Genomic DNA, 19,588 nt, shown 5'->3' on the forward strand with positions numbered 1-19,588 from the left:
CCTCTGTAGTGAACAAAACTTTACTTGACAAAGTAATCAGCAGGGCTACTAAAAATCAGCATGAACTTTTGCATGCTATGGAAAACAAAGGCCTAAATCATTATCATTGTTTAGAAAAAGAGGAAGCAGATCTCCAGGAGCCATCCCAGCCTTTCCCAGGTGATGCCCTTGCCAGAAAGCAGCAGACTCAGGTTGTTCGATGCCGCTCTGGTTCCAGGTTCTGGGCTCTGGTTTGGGGTTGTAGTGTTGTCCAGCTTGAGCAACACACATTCTCTAGGGAGGTTCAGATTCTTCTGACTCAGGAGGCCACAGAACTAACTATCAGGTTCAGAGCAATAAAAACCAGGCTATTATCAAAAAATATGGTGACTGGATACAGCTTCTAAAAACAGCTACAGCAATATTGAGTCATGTCCTTGAACATGACGTCAGTTCTTTCTGCAGAAAACCCTCTTGAACTTTACAGGGAGGAATAAAGTGTTTTGGCTATCGTAAATGTTAAACATAAACCATGGTGATTATAGCATACCTGATTTAATCTTATATTCCAGGAAGTGGAAGGAATTAGGTAAGAATCACGTAATCTTTTTTAACTTCATGTTTAAAATAATAGAGTAGAATTTTCATTTACAATTCTGATACTATGTTTTCTTCACAAAAAAGATAATAGACTGATTACTACAGAAGAGACCAATAAGATAAGAAATCAGAGCTGGTAGTCTCATTGAGAGATTTACATTCTTGTTATGTTAACATAGGATTTTTTCACTTTATTTACTGAGCATGACAGTGTTCCAGGCAAGCAACTACTCAGTCAAGCCCTAACAGATGAATTCCAGTGTTGCTGTGAAGCTCTAAATTGGGTATTGTATTGTGTGCTTTCAAGTGATAGCTTTCATTCTCATCAGTGTGTTTACAAAGAGCACCAAAGAGGTCTGTCTCTGTCATCCTGTATTGCAGACTATTAACACTCACTCTGGAGTAACCAATGTTTAAATCAAATCCACTTTGTTCTACTGTAATTGCATTATTTTAAAAGGATTAAAAAGAACAGTTCCATTCACTGAAATTTGGTTTTCACAGATTATAAACAAGTTCTTGATCTGTTTGAGATTAACTTCAGCCAATTACATTCAAAACACACATAGAGTTTAGCTAGAGCATCTTTAATAGTCAAGGTGGTAACAGTGTATTAACAGCTGTGTTTCTGTTTTACAGGATGATGCTGATGTAGAATGGAAATTTGCAAGGGCTAAACTTTGGTTTTCTTACTTTGAAGAAGGGAGAACTCTTCCAGTTCCCTTCAACTTAGTGCCAAGCCCAAAATCTTTGCTGTATCTCCTACTCAGAATCAAAAAATGGATTTCTAAACCATTTCTGTGCCAAAAGAAAAGCTTTCAGGAAGATGCAGAGATGAACAAGGTAATTGTGTAGTGTGTATACTGCCTGCTAATTTTAAAAGATAAAACCAATTTTAACTTCATTTTTCTTGTTGACCTGTTTTTCTGATTAATTTCCCGATATACTTAGTCTGTACTGAAGTCAGTCACTACGTACAGGTTGAAATTCTTGCTTTGTTTTTTAATATAAATATTTGTCCACATCTGTAATCAGTAAAGTCCAAAAATACCATTGTAAATTTACAGTTCTTCCTGCTTCTTGTTACAGAATCAGAGAATAATTCAGGCTGGGAGGGACTTCAAGAGGTCTCTTGTCCAACCCCCTGCTGACAGCAGGGTCAACTCTGAGGTCAGGCCAGGTTGCTCAGGGCTTCATCCAGTCAGGTCTTGAAAACATCCAAGGATGGAGACTGCACAGCCTCTCTGGGCACCATGTGCCACCACCTGACTGTCCCTCATGGGGAAACAGTTGCTTCTGCTACCTCTTGTTTGAATTTGCCCATTGTTTCTCATCCTGCTGTCCTGCAGCACTGTGAAGAGCCCAGCTCCTTCTCCTCAATGACCTCCTTGTACGCACTGGGGGCTCCTCTAAGGTATGCCTGAAGCCATCTCTGCTTCAGGCTGAACAAGCCTAGATTCCCCAGTGTCTTCACAGGGCAAGTGCTCCAGCCCCAAACATCTTGGTGACCTTCTGCTGAACTTGCTGCATTTTTTTAACATCTTTCTTGTCTTGTCCCCTAAGTCTCTCAGGTCCTTTTCTGCAGAGCTGCTCCACAGCCAGCCAGTCCCCAGCCTGTGTTGTTGAAAGAGTTATTCCTTCCCATTTGTCCTTATTGAAATTCACAGGGTTCCTGTCAGCCCCATCCTCCTGTATGGCATCCCTGTCCTCAAACCTATCAGCTTCCCCCCACCCCCCAAATTTGGCTTTGTCTGCAAACTTGACAGGAATGTGCTCCAACACTTCAGACACCTGGTCATTGATAAAGATGTTTGAAAGGGCAAGTCCCAGGACAAGACCCCTGTAGTACCCTCTGAGCACAACCATCCAGCCAGGATTTTGCCCATCTAGTTGTCCACCCATCCAGACAGTAACATCCTAATGTGGGTACAAGAATATTCTAGGATACAGTGTTAAAACCTGTGCTGAAGTCAAGGTAGATGACATCTTCAGCTCTCTCCTCATCTGCAAATCCAGTCATTTTATCTCAGAAAGCCATCCAGATGTCAGACAGGTTTTACTTTTCATAAATCCACACTTACTTTTCCCAGTCACCATCTGCTTTTCCATGTGCCCAGAAATGTGCTCCAAGAGGACTCAATCCATTATTTTTCCGGTTACCGAAGGGAGGTTGAGTGGCCTGTGGTTGCCCAGATCATCATTTTGACCTTTTTTGAAGATAGGTTTGACATTTGTCTTTCTCCAGCCTTTGGGGACCTCTCCCAGTCTCCGTGATCTTTTAAAGATGATAGCATGTTTGCAAGGACTTCATCTGCTCTCTCAGCACCCGTGGATGCAGCTCATTGGGTCCAATGGACTTGCCTGGGTCAGGTTCTCTCAAGTAACCCCTGACTTGACCCTCCTCCACAGCTGGTCATTCTTCTCCTCGAATCCCTTCACTAAGTCCTGAGAGACTGTTGGAGAAGACTGAGGCAAAAAAGGCATCATGTCCTTCAGCCTTACCTGAGTCTGCTGTCATTAAATCCCCTCCTCACTGAGAAACAGGCCCACGTTTTCCTTGTTTGGCCTTATACTGCTGTTGTGTTACTGCCCTTGCAAATGCCAGCTGAAGGTGAGCTTTGGCTTTCCTCCCACCACCCTCACGTGCCTGGGCAGAGTTTCTAAATTCCCCGTTTGTAGCCTGTCTCTGCTTCCATGGAGGATGCAGCCTGCTTTTATTGTAAAGCATTCTGTTACCTGTTTTATTTACATGACAAGTACAGTAAAAAGCACTTGAGTTGATTCCTTGGTATATCTCAAGTGCTCATTTAAAGAGTTTATAGTCAGTCTGTTTTTCTTGCAGTGTCTTGGTATGAATCAAATTAATTGCTTTAAGAGAACACGGGTCATAGCACATGGTGTTAGCTGGTACTGGAAGTGTAAAGATTAGCACTACTGTAACACGTTAGGGAAGAAGAGCTTTGCAAGTAAACTGATGAGACGTAGTGAGTAGAAAGGTGAGCATATGGTAGCATTCACACATAAAAGAAATTACAGGTTTGTCATGGTGGCAGAAACAAATGTGTCATTTATGGAAATTGTAATGTGCCAGGATCTTTGTTAAAATAGGCAGTAGTCTGAGCAGAGGCCTGTTCAAGGTTAGGAGTTCTTGAGTCTGTAGTCAAGAGTCATTAGTCATTAGACTGGGGGCCAGAAAAGAATTTACATGCATCTGTCAGCTCTCTGTCATCAATGTGACAAGCACCTTTTCCATCACAGTTATCAGTTGAAGGGTAAAAGAGAAAAGAAAGAAGCTGGTTGCAATCCTAGAAGGAAAAAATGGAACTATAGGGAAAAATACTGTGGCACTGACAAGCCTCTGCCTCTGGTTAAGTTCATAATAGTTTATAAAAACAAACACAGATATTACAAACACTGTCGCTGAAGTCAAGATTGTTATTAACTTCAGATGTCTCGTGTGTGCTACTCGTAATTTTTCTAGCATTTCATAGATCTCACTTCATTTTATTTGGGAAATCTAATCCTAATGTATTTAAGACCCAACAGAGGTGATACTGCATTTGCTCAGGTTTTTAATGACTCCAGCATTTGCAAAACTTTTCATCAAACTGCTTGATGCAAATTGATTTCACAACTTCCATGAATGATAAAATCATCACTGAAAAATCATGACTTTAAGAAGATGCATATAAACTTCAAATTGAGTGATGGTGAGAAACAACAGATCCAAGGATTTTTTTTCTAATTCACTTAATTTGTGACTTTGAAAAGCATGTAAGTAGGTTAGAAGCTTATTTTTAATGACTTTTTAAAATGAAATTTATGTTCCCATAAAACAGGTACTCTTAAAAGTCCCATTCTTACACCCTAAGGAAAGAAGCTGGATTTTTATCATTCCTTTCCAAAATTATATTCAAACCTAGCAATTCAGATGGTGAGAAAGGTGCAAAGTGTAATAATTACCAATTCTAGATAGTAACAGTTGTATCTGTTTTTACAGCAGTGCCTCTGAAAGAGAGCTGTAAGGATGCAACCATCGTTTATCAGATTTTTTCCTAAGCCTGAATTAATTTTTAGTCTTCAAATATTAATGCTTTCCACTCACTGCAGATTGTAGTATAACTAATGCTAAATGAAATGTGCTTACTCCCCAGCCAAAGAAGCTATAAAACTGCAAATCAATTTAAAAAAAAAAAAAAGCTTTTCGTTGAAAAACATAAAGCAGCTGAATCGCATCTATTAATTCCTCAGCTTTTCCAGCAGGGTGACTGATATTGCCAGATCATTACATTTTTACTTACCTTTTGGACTGCCACTTACTGTGGAGCTGACTTTATCGGAATCTATCAGATGCTGCCATCCTTCCCACTTCTAAAAAGTAACTAAAATGTTTTCACATCACATTTTGACTCGCTGTTGATGATTTGTTATTGTTGAGGCTGTTTTATGGCATCTTCTCAAAGGCATTCTTAGGCTTTTTGGGGTTTGACTTTGGACTCGTCCTGTGCTGAGCAGGTTGGTGCTGCTGTGACTGCTGAGTGAGGAGCTACTTCTGCAAGGAGCTACTATAAACACGATGAGCTGTGCAAAGATAAGATTTGACAAGACCAGCCCCAAGACTTGGTGGCTGTGTCTGTGCTAGTAAATTAACTGTGACAGGGAGCTTATCTGGGCACTGAGGCCAGTTCAGGAATGGCTTGCCCCATTCAAGTAGTTTTCCTCCCAAAGTAAGGTTGCTGCAAGCTGTTGTCCCCAGGCAATTCCAGTTGCCAAACTGTGCCAAAGGAGAGAGCCAGTTGCTCTGGTGCAAGTCCTACTTGGGAGGACACTAAAAGTTTACTGACAGAAGACATTACATTGCAGTACCCAGAAATGTTAACACATGCTTGAGTTTAATGATTCAGACCCAGCCTGTGGGTTTTCTCCTGCAAGGTCTGCATCTTCTTAGTGCAAAAGCGGCAGAAGCACCAGGGTGAGTGTAAAGACAAGAAATAAGATGGGAAGGGGGAAATTCTTCCCCTAGAGCCAGCTCTGCCCTGATTACCGTTGGCAGAAAACAAAGCCAGATGCCAGCAACACTAAACGTCGAGTGATTTACATAGCTGTGTTCAAAGTGTAGCACGCCAGAAATAATTTCTTGAGACATATCTACATATAATAATAAAGGCTGTGAAGATGTTTTCTTTCAGGCTGTTGATTTAAACCCGCAGATTTCTTCTGTTTCAGGCTAGAATTGGTGTTTTAAACATCAAGTGAACAAGAAACTCAAACCAAAAAAGCAGAGAAATAAATGAAGAAAAAGGAGAGTTTTAAAGAAACCTACTTTGAGTTTTATTCAAAATTGAAAAATTGCCTTGTGAATAATAAAGGTTATGGTTTAAGAGTCACAGAACTTGTTCATCTTCCTGAGCTAAACAACAATAGTGGCAGGTGACCTATTTAAGCCTTTTTCTTAAAACATGGCCCTTCAGAATAGAAATAAGGAACAACTAATTATTGAAATAGCTTTAAACCCTCACTCAAAAAAAAAAAATCTGTTAACTTTTACTTTCCTAGTATAAAACAGTGTTTCTGAAGTTTTCACAAGTGATCTCTGGTTCTAGAAGTGCAAACTGAGTCATTTTCTGGGAACCCTCCCTTCTGGTCCAAGCATGTACAACTTACTGGCATTCCAAGTTGTCAACTGCTTCTGAACACTGGGATTTAAGACGTTAACAAAGTGCTGCACAAAACAGCTACAGTAATTACATTACTATTCTCATTGCATTGAATTCTAAGTAATACTAGAGAACAATGAAATGAGAAGCAAGTTTAAAGAAGGAGGTGTTTTCTAAGAGCAATGGTGCATGTATGCTGCATTTCTTCTTTCACACAACGCTCCTGGAGGAGAGTTATTTTTGTTAGGGTTTATATAATTGTTTTATTTAAATTACATTTTTTCCCCCTCCAGTTACTCATGTGCAGATATTCAATAGATATTAACCTAAAAATATGAATTCTAGTTCAGTCATTAATGTGACAGGCTGAGTTTACTCCAGTAGTAATTTTTGGGAGAGGAAAAAGCCATAGGTGTGAAGCTTAAAGAGAGTTTAAAAACTTTCTGTAAAAATGAAGTTATAATGAACTCTTGGCAATCTCTGCCACCAAGTGGTCATTCAGCAATGTGCAATAGATGTTCTCTCCTGTTACTGTTACACATAGGCAGATTTAATGAAGTTACACACTTCCGATTTACTTGACACCTTTCAAGGTGCAGTCTGTAGCTAATTAAAAGTATGTTATTCTGTTCAAAAAATGCAGCATGCTGAGGGGTCAAAGTTAAGATAAAGATGTTAGAGTGTGTTGTGGTTTAAACCCAGCCAGTAACTATGCACCACCCAGCCAGCAACTATGCACCACCCAGCCGCTCGCTCACTCCCCCTCCGGTGGGATGGGGAGAGAATCGGAAGAGTAAAAGTGAGAAAACTCAGATAAAGACAGTTTAATAGGTAAAGCAAAAGCCGCGCGCACAAGCAAAGCAAAGCAAGGAATTCATTCACTCCTTCCCATCGGGAGGCAGGTGTTCAGCCATCCCCAGGAAAGCAGGGCTCCATCACACGTAACAGTTACTTGGGAAGACAAACGCCATCACTGAGAACGTCCCCCCTTTCCTTCTTCTTCCCCCAGTTTATATGCTGAGCGTGACGCCATACGGTATGGAACAGCCCTGTGGCCAGTCTGGGTCAGCTGTCCTGGCTGTGCCCCCTCCCAGCTCCTCGTGCACCGGGCAGAGCATGGGAAGCTGAAAAGTCCTTGACTGGTGTAAGCACTGCTTAGCAACAACTAAAGCATCAGTGTGTTATCAACATTATCCTCATCCTAAATCCAAAACACAGCACTGTATCAGCTACTAAGAAGAAAATTAACTCTGTCCCAGCTGAAACATCCCAGGACACAGTGTGTCTGGTTTTACAAGTTTGCAGTGTCTCACGTAACTCATTTCACCACATATTACCGATTTTGCTATTTCAAGTGAAAATCAAGTTTTAGTTAAGCATTGGATTAACTTTTGAAGTGAACCAATGTAACAAAAATTTGAAACTGGTAACCGGCATGACAGACTACATTTAAAATACATAATAAAATACATAATAAATATTAAAAAATACATAATAAAATTAAATGCATTTGTAGCTTATATGTAAACTGATAAGTAACAGGATCATGAATGGTATCGCAGCTGAAGAAAAAGTCAGAGACCCAGAGGGGCTGAGCCACCAGCCCCACAGCTGGAGCCCAGGCTCACGCCCTAGAGCAGCTTTGGCCAGGGCAACTTTCCTCTGCCGCTGCAGAGGACGCATACTCTTCCTCTTGTTCTACTACATTATTTCCAAAAATTCTGCATTAGGAAACCAGGAGCTGAAAAAGCAGGAAGATTGTTTTTCTCTTTTAATCTAGTGGTAAAGGTGAGGCCCAAGAGAGTATTATTAGTTCTAAAATCCTGAAAGACATAGTGATTACACAGTCATGTAAACTCACTAGCTACTATTTTTTATTACAAATCCGATACATAGTTTAAGTTAAAACATTCACATAAACTTCTGTTTTCTAATATATATTCAAAACATTTAAGGTAGCTTTATTCAAGCAAGATAAAGCAACAGTAACTAGCCCTTTTTATACATCTTTAATTCAATTTCCGTCCAAATTCAGGTTAATATGTTAGAGATAAATATTAATTATTTATATATCTATTTAGATATTTCCATTTCCATTCTCTTATTATTTTTGCTTAGTCAAATAAACATAGTCTGAATAGATATATAATGTTTTTTCAAAGTATGGGTATATAGATATTGTGAATCTGTCTAAAGAACAAAAAAAATTCCAAATTCAGTGTAAACTTTATGTTAATTGTAAATTAATACATTTTACCATTAAGTGTAATCTTTTCTTCAGGAAAAAATATCAAAGTACAAACCTGAACTAGTGAAAGATGTCCCTGGCCATGGCAAGCGGTTGGACTACATGATGTTTAAAGGTTCCTTCAAACACAAACTATTCTATGATTCTATGAAATGCTAAAAAAAAATCTAAAAATATTTAAATTATTCCCTGTTCGCAGATTCATGAAGACTTATTTGCTTTACTGTTAAAGTGAATATAAAGTTATTTGGAATTCTAGAAAACCAGAATACTTTTAAGGAGCAAACTCTGCAGCAGCTGGGAGAATTGAGAATTTTAATTGATGTACTCATTGCTGGTTAAACAACAGAGTCTGATGCCTCATTCAGCCTTTTCATACCTGTACAATTCCCAAATTTTTTATTTTAGCCTTTGTGTTAGTACATGTATGTTGGAATGAAGCCCCAGTAAAGCTCTCTGCTGAGATGTTTTTATCATTTTCTAATTGACATCTGGTGAATATTTATCACATATTCCGTATTCCTACTTCCATTTATTATCAAAGTTCAACCATGGAAGTTCCCGTTATACCTCAAGAGGTTTTAATGATTTCAGCTGTAGGAGAAATGGCTACATGACGGCTTTAGCCTTCATTCACATCAGGCATTGTGTTGTGGGCTCCCTTGATGTGTGACATGCCTGTACAGCTGCAGAAGCATCTAACCCTCCCCTGCTTTCCTCCCCACCAAACTATATCCCAGCATATCCCACGTATTACTTACCAGGCTTCGAAGTGCCCCAGTTTGCTTATCTGTAGGTGCTCGATGCATTAAGACACAGAGGTAACCAACATGGAGAACCTCATTGGAAGTACAACACGTTCCCACAGGATCTGAGACACTGCAATGATAGCCCCATGCTTTAAAACAGTAAAAATGTTGTTGGACCATGTATAATTACAGAGAACTGACTTCTTAGTGACAGTCCTACTTATTCCTCATCCAGATCAATCATGATTTATATTTCACTTTTTTCTTATTTCTTGCACTACTACTCATTGAACTGGCCCCATTATCAGTCTAAAGTAATATCATTCATTTGATTTTGACAGTTGCTATTCACTCTTACTGCAGCCTAGTCATTCAGCTTGAGTCTCAGTTCACCATTTTGCGATGCTTTAGTCCTTCTCAAAGATGTAAATGAGTAATGAAGCCTGCAAATTGCGTCCTCGGTGTTTCATCGGGGAGTGATGCCCTTTCCTTTCAGCATGTGTAGTAAAGAAGATACTACTCAAAAATGTCCGCTGATAATTTTGTGGTCCCTGGCATGAACTGTATAACCAATTGCCTTCAGCCATTAGTGCAAGTCAGGGGAGAGGCAAGCTCCTCATGTATTTTGTGGTAGTGGAGGTCACGTTAGTTATGGGCAAGTGCTATGAACGAAAGGAGAGGGGTAGTGCTGCCACCTCTCCTTCTTCCTTGGTTTCTCCCACACTCTGCCCTGGCTCTCCCTCATCCATTGCCTACAAAGCTGTGCCGCACCAGTGCTGCCTTCCTCCTGACGTGGATCCCCCTCCTGTGCACCTGAGGAGCAAGGGAAAGCCCGTGGGGAGGTGGCTGCTCTGCTCCGGTCCCTTGGGCATGTTAGGAGCAGGTGAGAGGCAGAGAAAAGGGAGAAAACCTCCCAATTCTCACTTTCCTACGTGACAGTCTGAAAGGGCTTGTTTCAGCTCTTGTGATGAAATTCTGCACAGGTACGAGGACTTTACCACAGTAATTTAATACTCCCCAAATTGAGCTTAACAGTTAGTGTTCTGTCATACGATACATGCATAAGGTAATTTAACCATATTGTTCTTGTATTTATTTTGTACTATAAATAATGTTTCCATTTCAGCTTGGTCAAAGGAAGCAATCAAGTGTAAGAAGCTCAGATGAAATCCACTTAAACAGTTTAAACAATCCTCCGAGGCAATATCAGGTAAAAAAGTTTATTTTTAAACAAAATCAAGAAGTAGTAGAACTGGCAGACTGACAGCATAAGGACAGTTCTGAATTTATGTTAAACAACGTGAATCAAGAATAAATCCACAGACCTTGTATATATCAGAAATAAATGCAATGATTTAGGTATTTGCAGTGCAATCTGAGGGTGTTTGTCTCTCTTTGTTTCTTAAATGCTGCCCTTATAGTGCAATATTTTAAAGTGCTTGAAAAATGTTTTTAATTTTAGAGACAGGTTGAGTCCTCAGCTGCACAGTGCAAATTAAGAAAACCAAAAAGAAACCCCAAACCTTCCCCTTCCATCTGCTGCAGCAGCTCAGCTTATTGTGCCACACCTCTATATTCTAATACCTCAAGCACTACAAATATCTTTCAGCCTTTATGCTATCGATACAGCCTGTTTATTCTTTGCCTCCTACACAACTGCAATGAGCCCTTGTGCAGTTAAGTATAAAGAGACCCAGCACAGTCCACATAAAGCTCAGCTGTTCTGGTCCAGAGGCTGCTCCTTTCTTTCCTGTAATACTACAAAGCAGGTGGAAAGGAAGAAGCAAGAGCTGCCTGGGCAATAGAACAAGACCATCTGAATGCAAAAGGGTATAGAAAACCAGTATACCTTTTTTAACCCTAAGACAGAAAAAAGATTTTCCTCTTGGTCAGCCTAGCTCTGCTCCATGCTTCCATTATGCAGTGTCTGCACAAGTCTATTCCAAAAACTCCCTTTTTCACAGCCAGTTTCATTGTGGTGCAGTGGCAGATATTAAGATTACAAATTTATCCCATAAACGTGAGGATGTGTGGCTTTGTATTTGAAACATTCTCGGATTATTAGAATAAACAGTACAGCTGCTGACCTTGCAAGCATGACTGTAGTGATGGTCTGGAACCACTTAATCTGGCATGATTCACCTCACAACCACCTCTGGTGAGGTCTGTTACTGTGGAGACAAAAGCAGACACATAAACCTATGTATATTTTCTATCTTGTAGTGAAAACCAAAAGGTATTGTGTTGTCATGGATTACACCATATGAAAATATTAAACCCAAAGATAGAAAGATAGATCCTCAAAGGTAATTAGATACCTTCTTCTTATTCAAGTAATTTGAAGTAATGGGAGAATCAGGGGCAAAATTCATTTATCCTGGAAAGGTAAAATTTACATCTAAATTTGCTGGCCTGGGTTCCCCTTATTATTAGCAGAGAGGGTAGTCATTCTAATGGTGTGATTTATTTGATCAGTTTCAGTTGTCTGAGATGAACTGTGCTCTCAGGTTTGCATTTTCTGTCCATAGAGGGAATTAAAGGTGACTGCCACAGATACGTATATTTGCATTAGAAAATATCTGTATTCGGTTAGATGAGTCCCAGCTGAGATCCTTAAATGACTCTTAAAATTGTGGGTCCCATTTTCTCTAAGGCTCACACTGGGAAAAGATAGCTTATCAAATATAATATAAAATAGATTAAAATAAACTGATGGCAGAAGAGTTTAACAATGAGCACTGCTAATCAGGGTCATTATCATTTTCTGGTGGTAATAAAGGCTAGATGGTTTCTTCTACATGAAGATCAAAGCTGCAACTGTTGATCCTTTTCACAGACTCCAGTAGGCTAAGCTTCGTGAATGATAACATTCATAATGATAATATGATAACCTTATAACATAACATAATGATAACATAACATGATAACATTCGTAAGATGTGTTTAGTTTTCTAACTTTCATGTACATATATGTGCAGAATCATAAAGTTTAAATATCTGCTGTAGATGAAAGCAGAGATTTTTTACATTATATTCCGTTAACCTGGCAAGTCCTACACTGAAATGTCTGAATGCAACAGAAGGTAGCAGAGCTCATATTTTGAAATGTCACAGCAATACTAGAACGTCCAACTAAGGAAACTCTTTTTTTTCTTTCTTCTCTGCAGAAAATAATGAAGCGTCTCATTAAAAGATATGTACTGAAAGCTCAGATAGATAAGGAAAGTGATGAAGTCAATGAAGGTGAGTATGTTGATGAATCGTATGTTTACCTCTAATGAGAGAATCAAAACAAACTAATTAAAGTGGTTACATACGCCACTTGAAAAAAATATTTCCAAAGTACTTAATCCACTTGACATGTTTACAAATGCAAGATGTAAAATTAACATGAAATTGAAGTTAAGGAAGAGATATGGCTTTCTGTCTCTGCTCTCCCATCAGAAACTATCACTGATCTGACAACTTCTTGTGAAAAGTGTTGCTACTTCTAGTAATGCCCATGCATTTCCCATGGTGAGGCTGCATTTAATGCAGCAGCTGATTTGGGGCACTCCCGTCCGAATTCTCCCTTGAGTGGATATGTGTTCTTATTGGGGATTCATATATGGAGATACACATGCTTCAGCCTTTTTTTGGTGTGACTTACTAGCTGGAAACAGCTAGTGAATGCACTTCAGAGAAATGAGCTCATCTGTTTGCACCCCTCTCCTGGAAAGACATGTAGTGCAGCAGGAAAAGGAGAGGACTGCTCTCTTTTGGATAGTGAGAGGCCTTGTTGCTGGCCAGGAGGACTCAGGCACCCCTGATCTGCACGATCTGCAGAAAAGGACCTGGGGGTGCTGGTCGACAGCCGCCTGAACATGAGCCAGCAGTGTGCCCAGGTGGCCAAGAAGGCCAATGGCATCCTGGCTTGTATCAGAAATAGTGAGGCCAGCAGGACTAAGTAAGCGATCATCCCCCGTACTGGGCACTGGTAAGACCACACCTCGAGTACTGTGTTCAGTTTTGGGCCCCTTACTACAAGAAGGACATCGAGGTGCTGGAGCGTGTCCAAAGAAGGGCAACGAAGCTGGTGAAGGGTCTAGAGCACAAGTCTTATGAGGAGCGGCTGAGGGAGCTGGGGTTGTTTAGTTTGGAGAAGAGGAGGCTGAGGGGAGACCTTATTGCTCTCTACAACTACCTGAAAGGAGGCTGTAGTGAGGTGGGGGTCAGTCTCTTCTCCCTAGTAACAAGCGATAGGACAAGAGGAAACGGCCTCAAGTTGTGCCAGGGGAGGTTTAGATTGGATGTTAGGAAAAACTTCTTCACTGAAACGGTTGTCAAGCATTGGAACAGGCTGCCTGGGGAAGTGGTTGAGTCCCCATCCCTGGAGGTATTTAAAAGACATGTAGATGTGGTGCTTAGGGACATGATTTAGTGGTGAACATGGCAGTGTTAGGTTTACGATTGGACCTAATGATCTTAAGGGTCTTTTCCAACCTAAATGATTCTATGATTCTGTGATCTCTCTTGCAGCAGAACAGCAGCTTCCATCTTAACAGATCATTTGAGTTTTGTGAACCGATGTGATCTCTCACACTTTTGCCTTCAGATTTGTTTGATTCCTGAACTGCATCTTCATATTCCTATCCCTAAGCCCGCATTCACCAACAGGGAGCAGAACATCTGCTTTTTCTGTTTCAACAAAGAAATCCAGAGAAAACCCATGATAACTGTGAGATATTTGGATATTCTGTTTTTTCCTTTGCTTCTCAATAGTGTGATCTTCTAATGTCTGTTACAGGTGAACTGAAGGAAATTAAACAGGACATCTCAAGTCTCCGGTATGAACTCCTTGAAGAAAAATCTCAAAATTCTGAAGATTTGGCAGAACTTATAAGGAAACTTGGGGAAAAGCTGTCAATTGACTCTAAGGAAGAAGAAAGCAAGAGATAACCTAAATGTTCAAGAAATGCAACAGAACGTTAACAATTCACTTAAAGCCATATTTCTGTTTTTCTCAAGTCTAGCTCACATTTCTACAACAGATTCAGAAATTAAATCATTACAATTCTTTATTGAAAAGCCACAGTGGCAAATCCTCTGGGTCTAAGATAGGGAAGAGATGCCACTTGAGTAAAGATACTTATTTATTCTTTACCCACTAAAGAAGAGTTAATTTGAGATCATTTTAATATTCAATTTACCTCTTTTAGTATTCCAGTGGAATCTTGATAAGCCCAGTCATGAAAGATGAAAAGCATAAATCTAAACTTTTCCTACATTAACTGGTTATTTTTGCAAATTTCCTTTTGTAGACATTCTTACATACATTTTAGTAATGCAAAGAGGAAAATTCCAGGCATTTACATATTTATATCAAAAGTTATTTAATTTTTCAAGCATTCCCAACTAGCAAAAAAAAAAAAGCTAACTACCTTTCTTAAAAATGTGGAGGATATTAAAGTAATTTATTTGAACATTTCCTTGAAGAGGTAGATATCAGAATACCCAGAGCACTGTGTTATACTTTTCCCTACTTACCGCTGTCACCACTGGACTATCCTGAAAGATACCTAGGTTCCAATGGGAGTTAGTGCATTAAGAAAGAAATATTTTTCACCAAGTTTATTGAAAAGCTATTGCTGAGGCCTGAAGAAAACTTTTTAATCCAAAATAATTAATCCTTGAAGTTCTAATCTGTTCCAGAATTCCCAAGTTCTTCAGCTTTTATGTCTTGAACTAAAACATGCAAACTACAGAGTAGGGGTTTGAATGTAAAGCTGGTAACATATTTATTTAAGGTGGAAGATACTAAAATGTTAGGTGCAAACTGCCTCTCTGAATTCTGGGAACATCATGCATTGGGGACCATGTTTCCCCACAGTTGTTTTAAATCATTGAATTTTGTTCAGATCTATCCTTAGCAAACAAAAACATGTTGTTCCAAAAATTCATGAAATCTCATCTTCTGTGGATTTGCATCCTTTGTCCTTTTTTCCACTGGAGAAAGGTCAGCTCTTGTGCTGTAATCCCTAGGACTCCTTCAATGAAGAATCTTCACTCCATGTCATCAGCAGAAGACTCCAGCGCTTCCACCCTGCCCACTGCAGTACTTCTTCTCTGTCTCCTTTTGTTAAACTGGAGAAGAGGTAGCCCTTGCCATGTCTGGCTGGTAGGTGTGTGACTGGCCTGCTAATCCGTCCATGCAGGACAGTCAGCTGGTTTCTGTCTCTCCAGATACAGGCTAAATTCCATCTAATTTTTCCCTCAGTTAATACAGTAATTTGGATTTCTCTCTTCTGACAATCACCAATTCTGGGACTGTTAGAAGCATATATTACATTGGGGATCTCTGCTTCTCTTTAAGCCTGGTTGAAATTAGTGAAAGGGCTGTCAAAAATTGTAACAGGAACATCAAGATGTGTAATGCACATGTAAAAGCCTTGTATGTTTAGGAAAAACGGCTGAAAATGGCTTGTCAGTAATTGCTTTTAAATTAGCTTTGTGAAACTTATTTATTGTGGAATGTATCAGAATGTTTCTGCCTCTCCCTTTTAGGCTGGAGGTTACTTTTTAATGGGTTTAGATTAGTTTCTAGCTGAATTTACTGATAGTCCTTTTTTAAAAAAATTGTTGATGAAATCACTGTGTATTTTCAGGGAAAAAAAGTGTATTAGAATGGGTTTTGAAATCACATGGAGACAGGTGGAGGTGAGGGGCTGTGTTCTGCCTGGAGAGCAATGGAAACCACTGTGGAGGTCGGCCTGCCCCAAGGGTGTTTGTCATGGTTTGGGGGAACTGCTCAGCCTTCTGCTTGGCCCATTAGTTTAGCCACAAATGGAGCGTGTGGGACAATCTGTGTCCTGTGGGCCTCAGGCATAATGAACTCAGAGTTTAGAAGCTTTTAAGGCTTCTTCCTCTGAGGGTGGAGAAGGAAAGTGAGATTTTCAAAGGTAGTAGAGCAATTTGTATTAAAAACCACAGTGTGCTGGCCTGAAAAGCTATGAGCTACAGGATAGCCAATTTCATAACTCACCTTTGATCATGAAAAAGCATTACCTCATAACCTGCAGTATTTCCTGCGGTAATCAACGGGGGGTACCGCGGACTCTGAGATGACCCGACTGGCTGGTCTTTGGCAGAAATGCTCTGGTTTCTGTGTCAGCCATTGTGTGGAAAACGAAGGCATTTGGGGTGATCTTGAGCTGGAAGGCAGTGTGATGCTTATTTCACTGCCTTTTGGCTCCTGGATGGTTCCTCCCATCTCCCTTGGCCAGGACTAGCCACTGATTTTGAGTTCCCGCTTGAGTATTTTGGGCCTGGTTTTCTGAAGCAGTGAGCACTTACTACAGCTCCATTGAATGACCACGTTAGAGGCCATACTGCTCAAAGCAGATCTTCCACCTTTGACAAGCTCTTTGGAAAACCTGTTGGTCAGAACTTGAGGTAACAAGGACAGTCAAAGTTTGCTTTCAGTAATCAAAAGTCTTCATTTTTGGTCATTGTAATGTACAATTTGGATCTGCAGTCTAGTGCTAGATGATGGTAAAACCTTCAGTCTCCATAAACCCAATGTAAGGGAATACATAAACACAGTTTATGATCCAGGCACTTTTAAAGTGAAGATGTTTATTACAGAGGTAAAATGGACACTGTGAATTTGTTTAAGCCCAAATTTTGACATACCTTAAAACTATAAGATCGTAATGTATATATTGTATTTCATGAAGAAAATACATTCGGATTTTTTTAATTCAATTAAGATATTTTATATGTAGTTATTACTAATGGAACAATTTGTTAAATATATTTGAAGAGGTTTATTGCCAAATGTAGTGTGACAAGCAATGTATTATTTAAAATGAGCACAATACCAAATATATTATTCTGATAAAAAAATTAAATGTACCAGACTCAAAATACCTTTGTGATGCATTGTGTGAACATGTTGGTCCTTCACTGGGAACCTTTGGTTGCTCTTGCTTGGAAGACAGCAGCAAGACAAATATGGTAAAAAACTTTAATTTCCTAGCAACACTAAAATAAAAAAAAGTTTCACAGAAGGAATGAAGGTCTTTTCATACTTGATTAGACCCAAGGTCAAGTATTTTGTCTGCTGTGACTAACTGTGACTGATGCTAGATGTTTCAGAACATCTCTAGTAGGTAACATAATTTGCATCCTACATAGTTCTGGTTTCTAATAAGACAAGATTGACACAACTTTGATGACGAAGTGTTTCCAGAATTTTTTGTGAATTATTAGGATAACAAGATAGTCTTGCTGCCTACTTAACTGTTTCTTTAAATCTTGTTAATTTTTTGAGCTCAGCAATTCACAGTTTCTGCAGCAGCAGCTTCCACATCTAAACCAAACCTGCTATGAAGAAGTATTGCCTTTATTTTTTTTTTCCCTGAATATTTCTGAAGCTTGAATTATGAGACATGGTGAGTAGAATCTGTCATCTCTTACACATTCTCCTTTCTGTTCATGCAAACATATTTCACTAAAAGATATAGAAGGGCTTAAGAAATTCTGAACAGAAGAAAATACAGTAAGAAAATCCCCAGACCAACAAAGCTTCGCCCGAAGGTTTCTCCCACTATTCTGGATGAAACTGAATCATGCGTAACTATTGGGAAGGAGCCTTATACATCATGAAGGACTGCAGATATTAGAGAGCAGTACTGCAATGCAAGCTTAAGGTACTCGAGGTTTACAGTAACAGGTCCTGAGTAAGAGCTACAGGGTTTCACATATAGATTCAGATATTCCAGGATTCAGATATTCCAGATATTCTATTTCACCCTGTTTTAGAGCGCTGCCAGACCAAGCCAATGAATCCTACTGGTTTTAGAAGTGGAATCTAGAGGTTCATCTGATTTTAGATGCCAGCCATGAAGACTTCTGCATCCGAGCTCATCTAGACTTTCTTTATATTCAGTGGATAGAAATGGTCAAAGGCATGATTTTGTTTCATCTTAAGGCAGACAAGTATCCCAGGTGAGTCATATAGTGTGAGTGACCATTTCTCTCCAGTTACTCTAAAGAAGGCACTATAGCTGTTAGCAATGTTTGTAATGAAGTGTGAGAAGTCCCAGCTTGGCAGAAATGAGCACTGCAGTACACTGCAGAGCCATGAACCATCACAAATGCTCAGCTGCTTGGAAGTGCTTGAACCAATGAGGCCAGTCATTGAGAGGGGCAGGATCTAACCTGCCTCCAGAAGAATCCAGCCATCCCCCAGGGATGATGGATGAGTATGGTTCTTCTTTCCTCTGCAGCAATATTACATTTTTTCCTTCTTCATTAGTGTAGTGGTGGGTAGGCATAAATTAAAATACCCATTAACTGCATCTACCCCAGACGTGAGAAAAACTGTAACTTACTTACTGTACACATGGCAACTAAATTCTTGTTGATAAACCAGGAGCTTTATGATAAAGAGAAGTTCTTATCCCATGCCTTAGTACATTGTGGTAAGCGTGTATTTTCAATATTATGTCTTTCAACTTCACAATATACCGTTTGATCTTGGCAGTACTCCAGCTACAGTAGCTGTATCGTGTAATTTACTAAGAACGTGTTCTCATGACTGCAATATCCCAAAATGCAGTTTAGTCCAATGAAATCTTGTATTCGCCTCCTAGAGATTTCCCTCAAGCTCGAAATTTGTAGCTGAGCATTATAATTAATACATTATAGACCACATAATGTGCAACTGTACTCATTTGCAGAACAGTAGAAATCGTCCTCATGTTGAAAATTGCTCATTTTTCATGTAAATATTTAATGCTTTTTTTAATTCGTTAGAAAATGCCTGGTGTGAAAATATTTCTAAGCACTTGTGTTCCTGCTTAAATCTTAATTTGGCCTGTGGAAAATAGAACTCATAAATTAAAAAGTTTGTGTTTGGAAAAATACTTGTACTTCAGGAGCTCATATCAAAAGAGAAGTTAGGTGAGGCTGAGGAGTGTACCTTCAACTCCATGCACTTAGAAGGCCAGGGAATCCCATACTATACACTGCTCTTCCCTGGTGTATATGACCTTGATTAGCTCAAAATACTTCATTTATTCTCTTGTTTCCATTGTTGCAAAACCCAAGTCTCCTGTTCCTCTTTCTGTTCTTGTCACCATCCTTAATGTGACAGTGCAGTAGGGATCACAAGGTACAATCTGCCTTCTATGTCCAAGCAACTGTATTTTAGTAGCACCTGGTTTTGTTTTAACCTTTTCAATATTCTGTGATTCAGCTCCTTGACATTTACTCTTTGCTCCTTTAATTGATGGACCTCCAATCAAAGGAATCGAAAAAGATCAGATCATATAGTATGCGAAGTACGGTTCAGCAAGTAAATTATTATCAAT

At 39.5% G+C, this 19,588-nt stretch overlaps 1 protein-coding gene across 1 annotated transcript in view; it reads left to right on the forward strand.

Annotated features, from left to right (window-relative positions):
- The window catches only part of TRPC6 (transient receptor potential cation channel subfamily C member 6), a 113,801-nt gene extending 96,697 nt beyond the window's left edge, over nucleotides 1–17,104 (forward strand). Inside the window, exons 9-12 of the mRNA XM_087756789.1 lie at nucleotides 1,219–1,422; nucleotides 10,360–10,443; nucleotides 12,401–12,476; nucleotides 14,020–17,104. Coding sequence (XP_087612915.1) covers nucleotides 1,219–1,422; nucleotides 10,360–10,443; nucleotides 12,401–12,476; nucleotides 14,020–14,171 — 516 coding nt within the window. The 3' untranslated portion in view covers nucleotides 14,172–17,104. The remainder of the gene's footprint in view (nucleotides 1–1,218; nucleotides 1,423–10,359; nucleotides 10,444–12,400; nucleotides 12,477–14,019) is intronic.
- The last annotated feature ends 2,484 nt before the right edge of the window (nucleotides 17,105–19,588 follow it).

This window comes from Nipponia nippon, unplaced genomic scaffold (assembly GCF_047370975.1).
Source record: "Nipponia nippon isolate SJK-2023a ecotype South Korea unplaced genomic scaffold, ASM4737097v1 scaffold_2, whole genome shotgun sequence".
Classification (NCBI taxonomy): Eukaryota; Metazoa; Chordata; class Aves; order Pelecaniformes; family Threskiornithidae; genus Nipponia; species Nipponia nippon.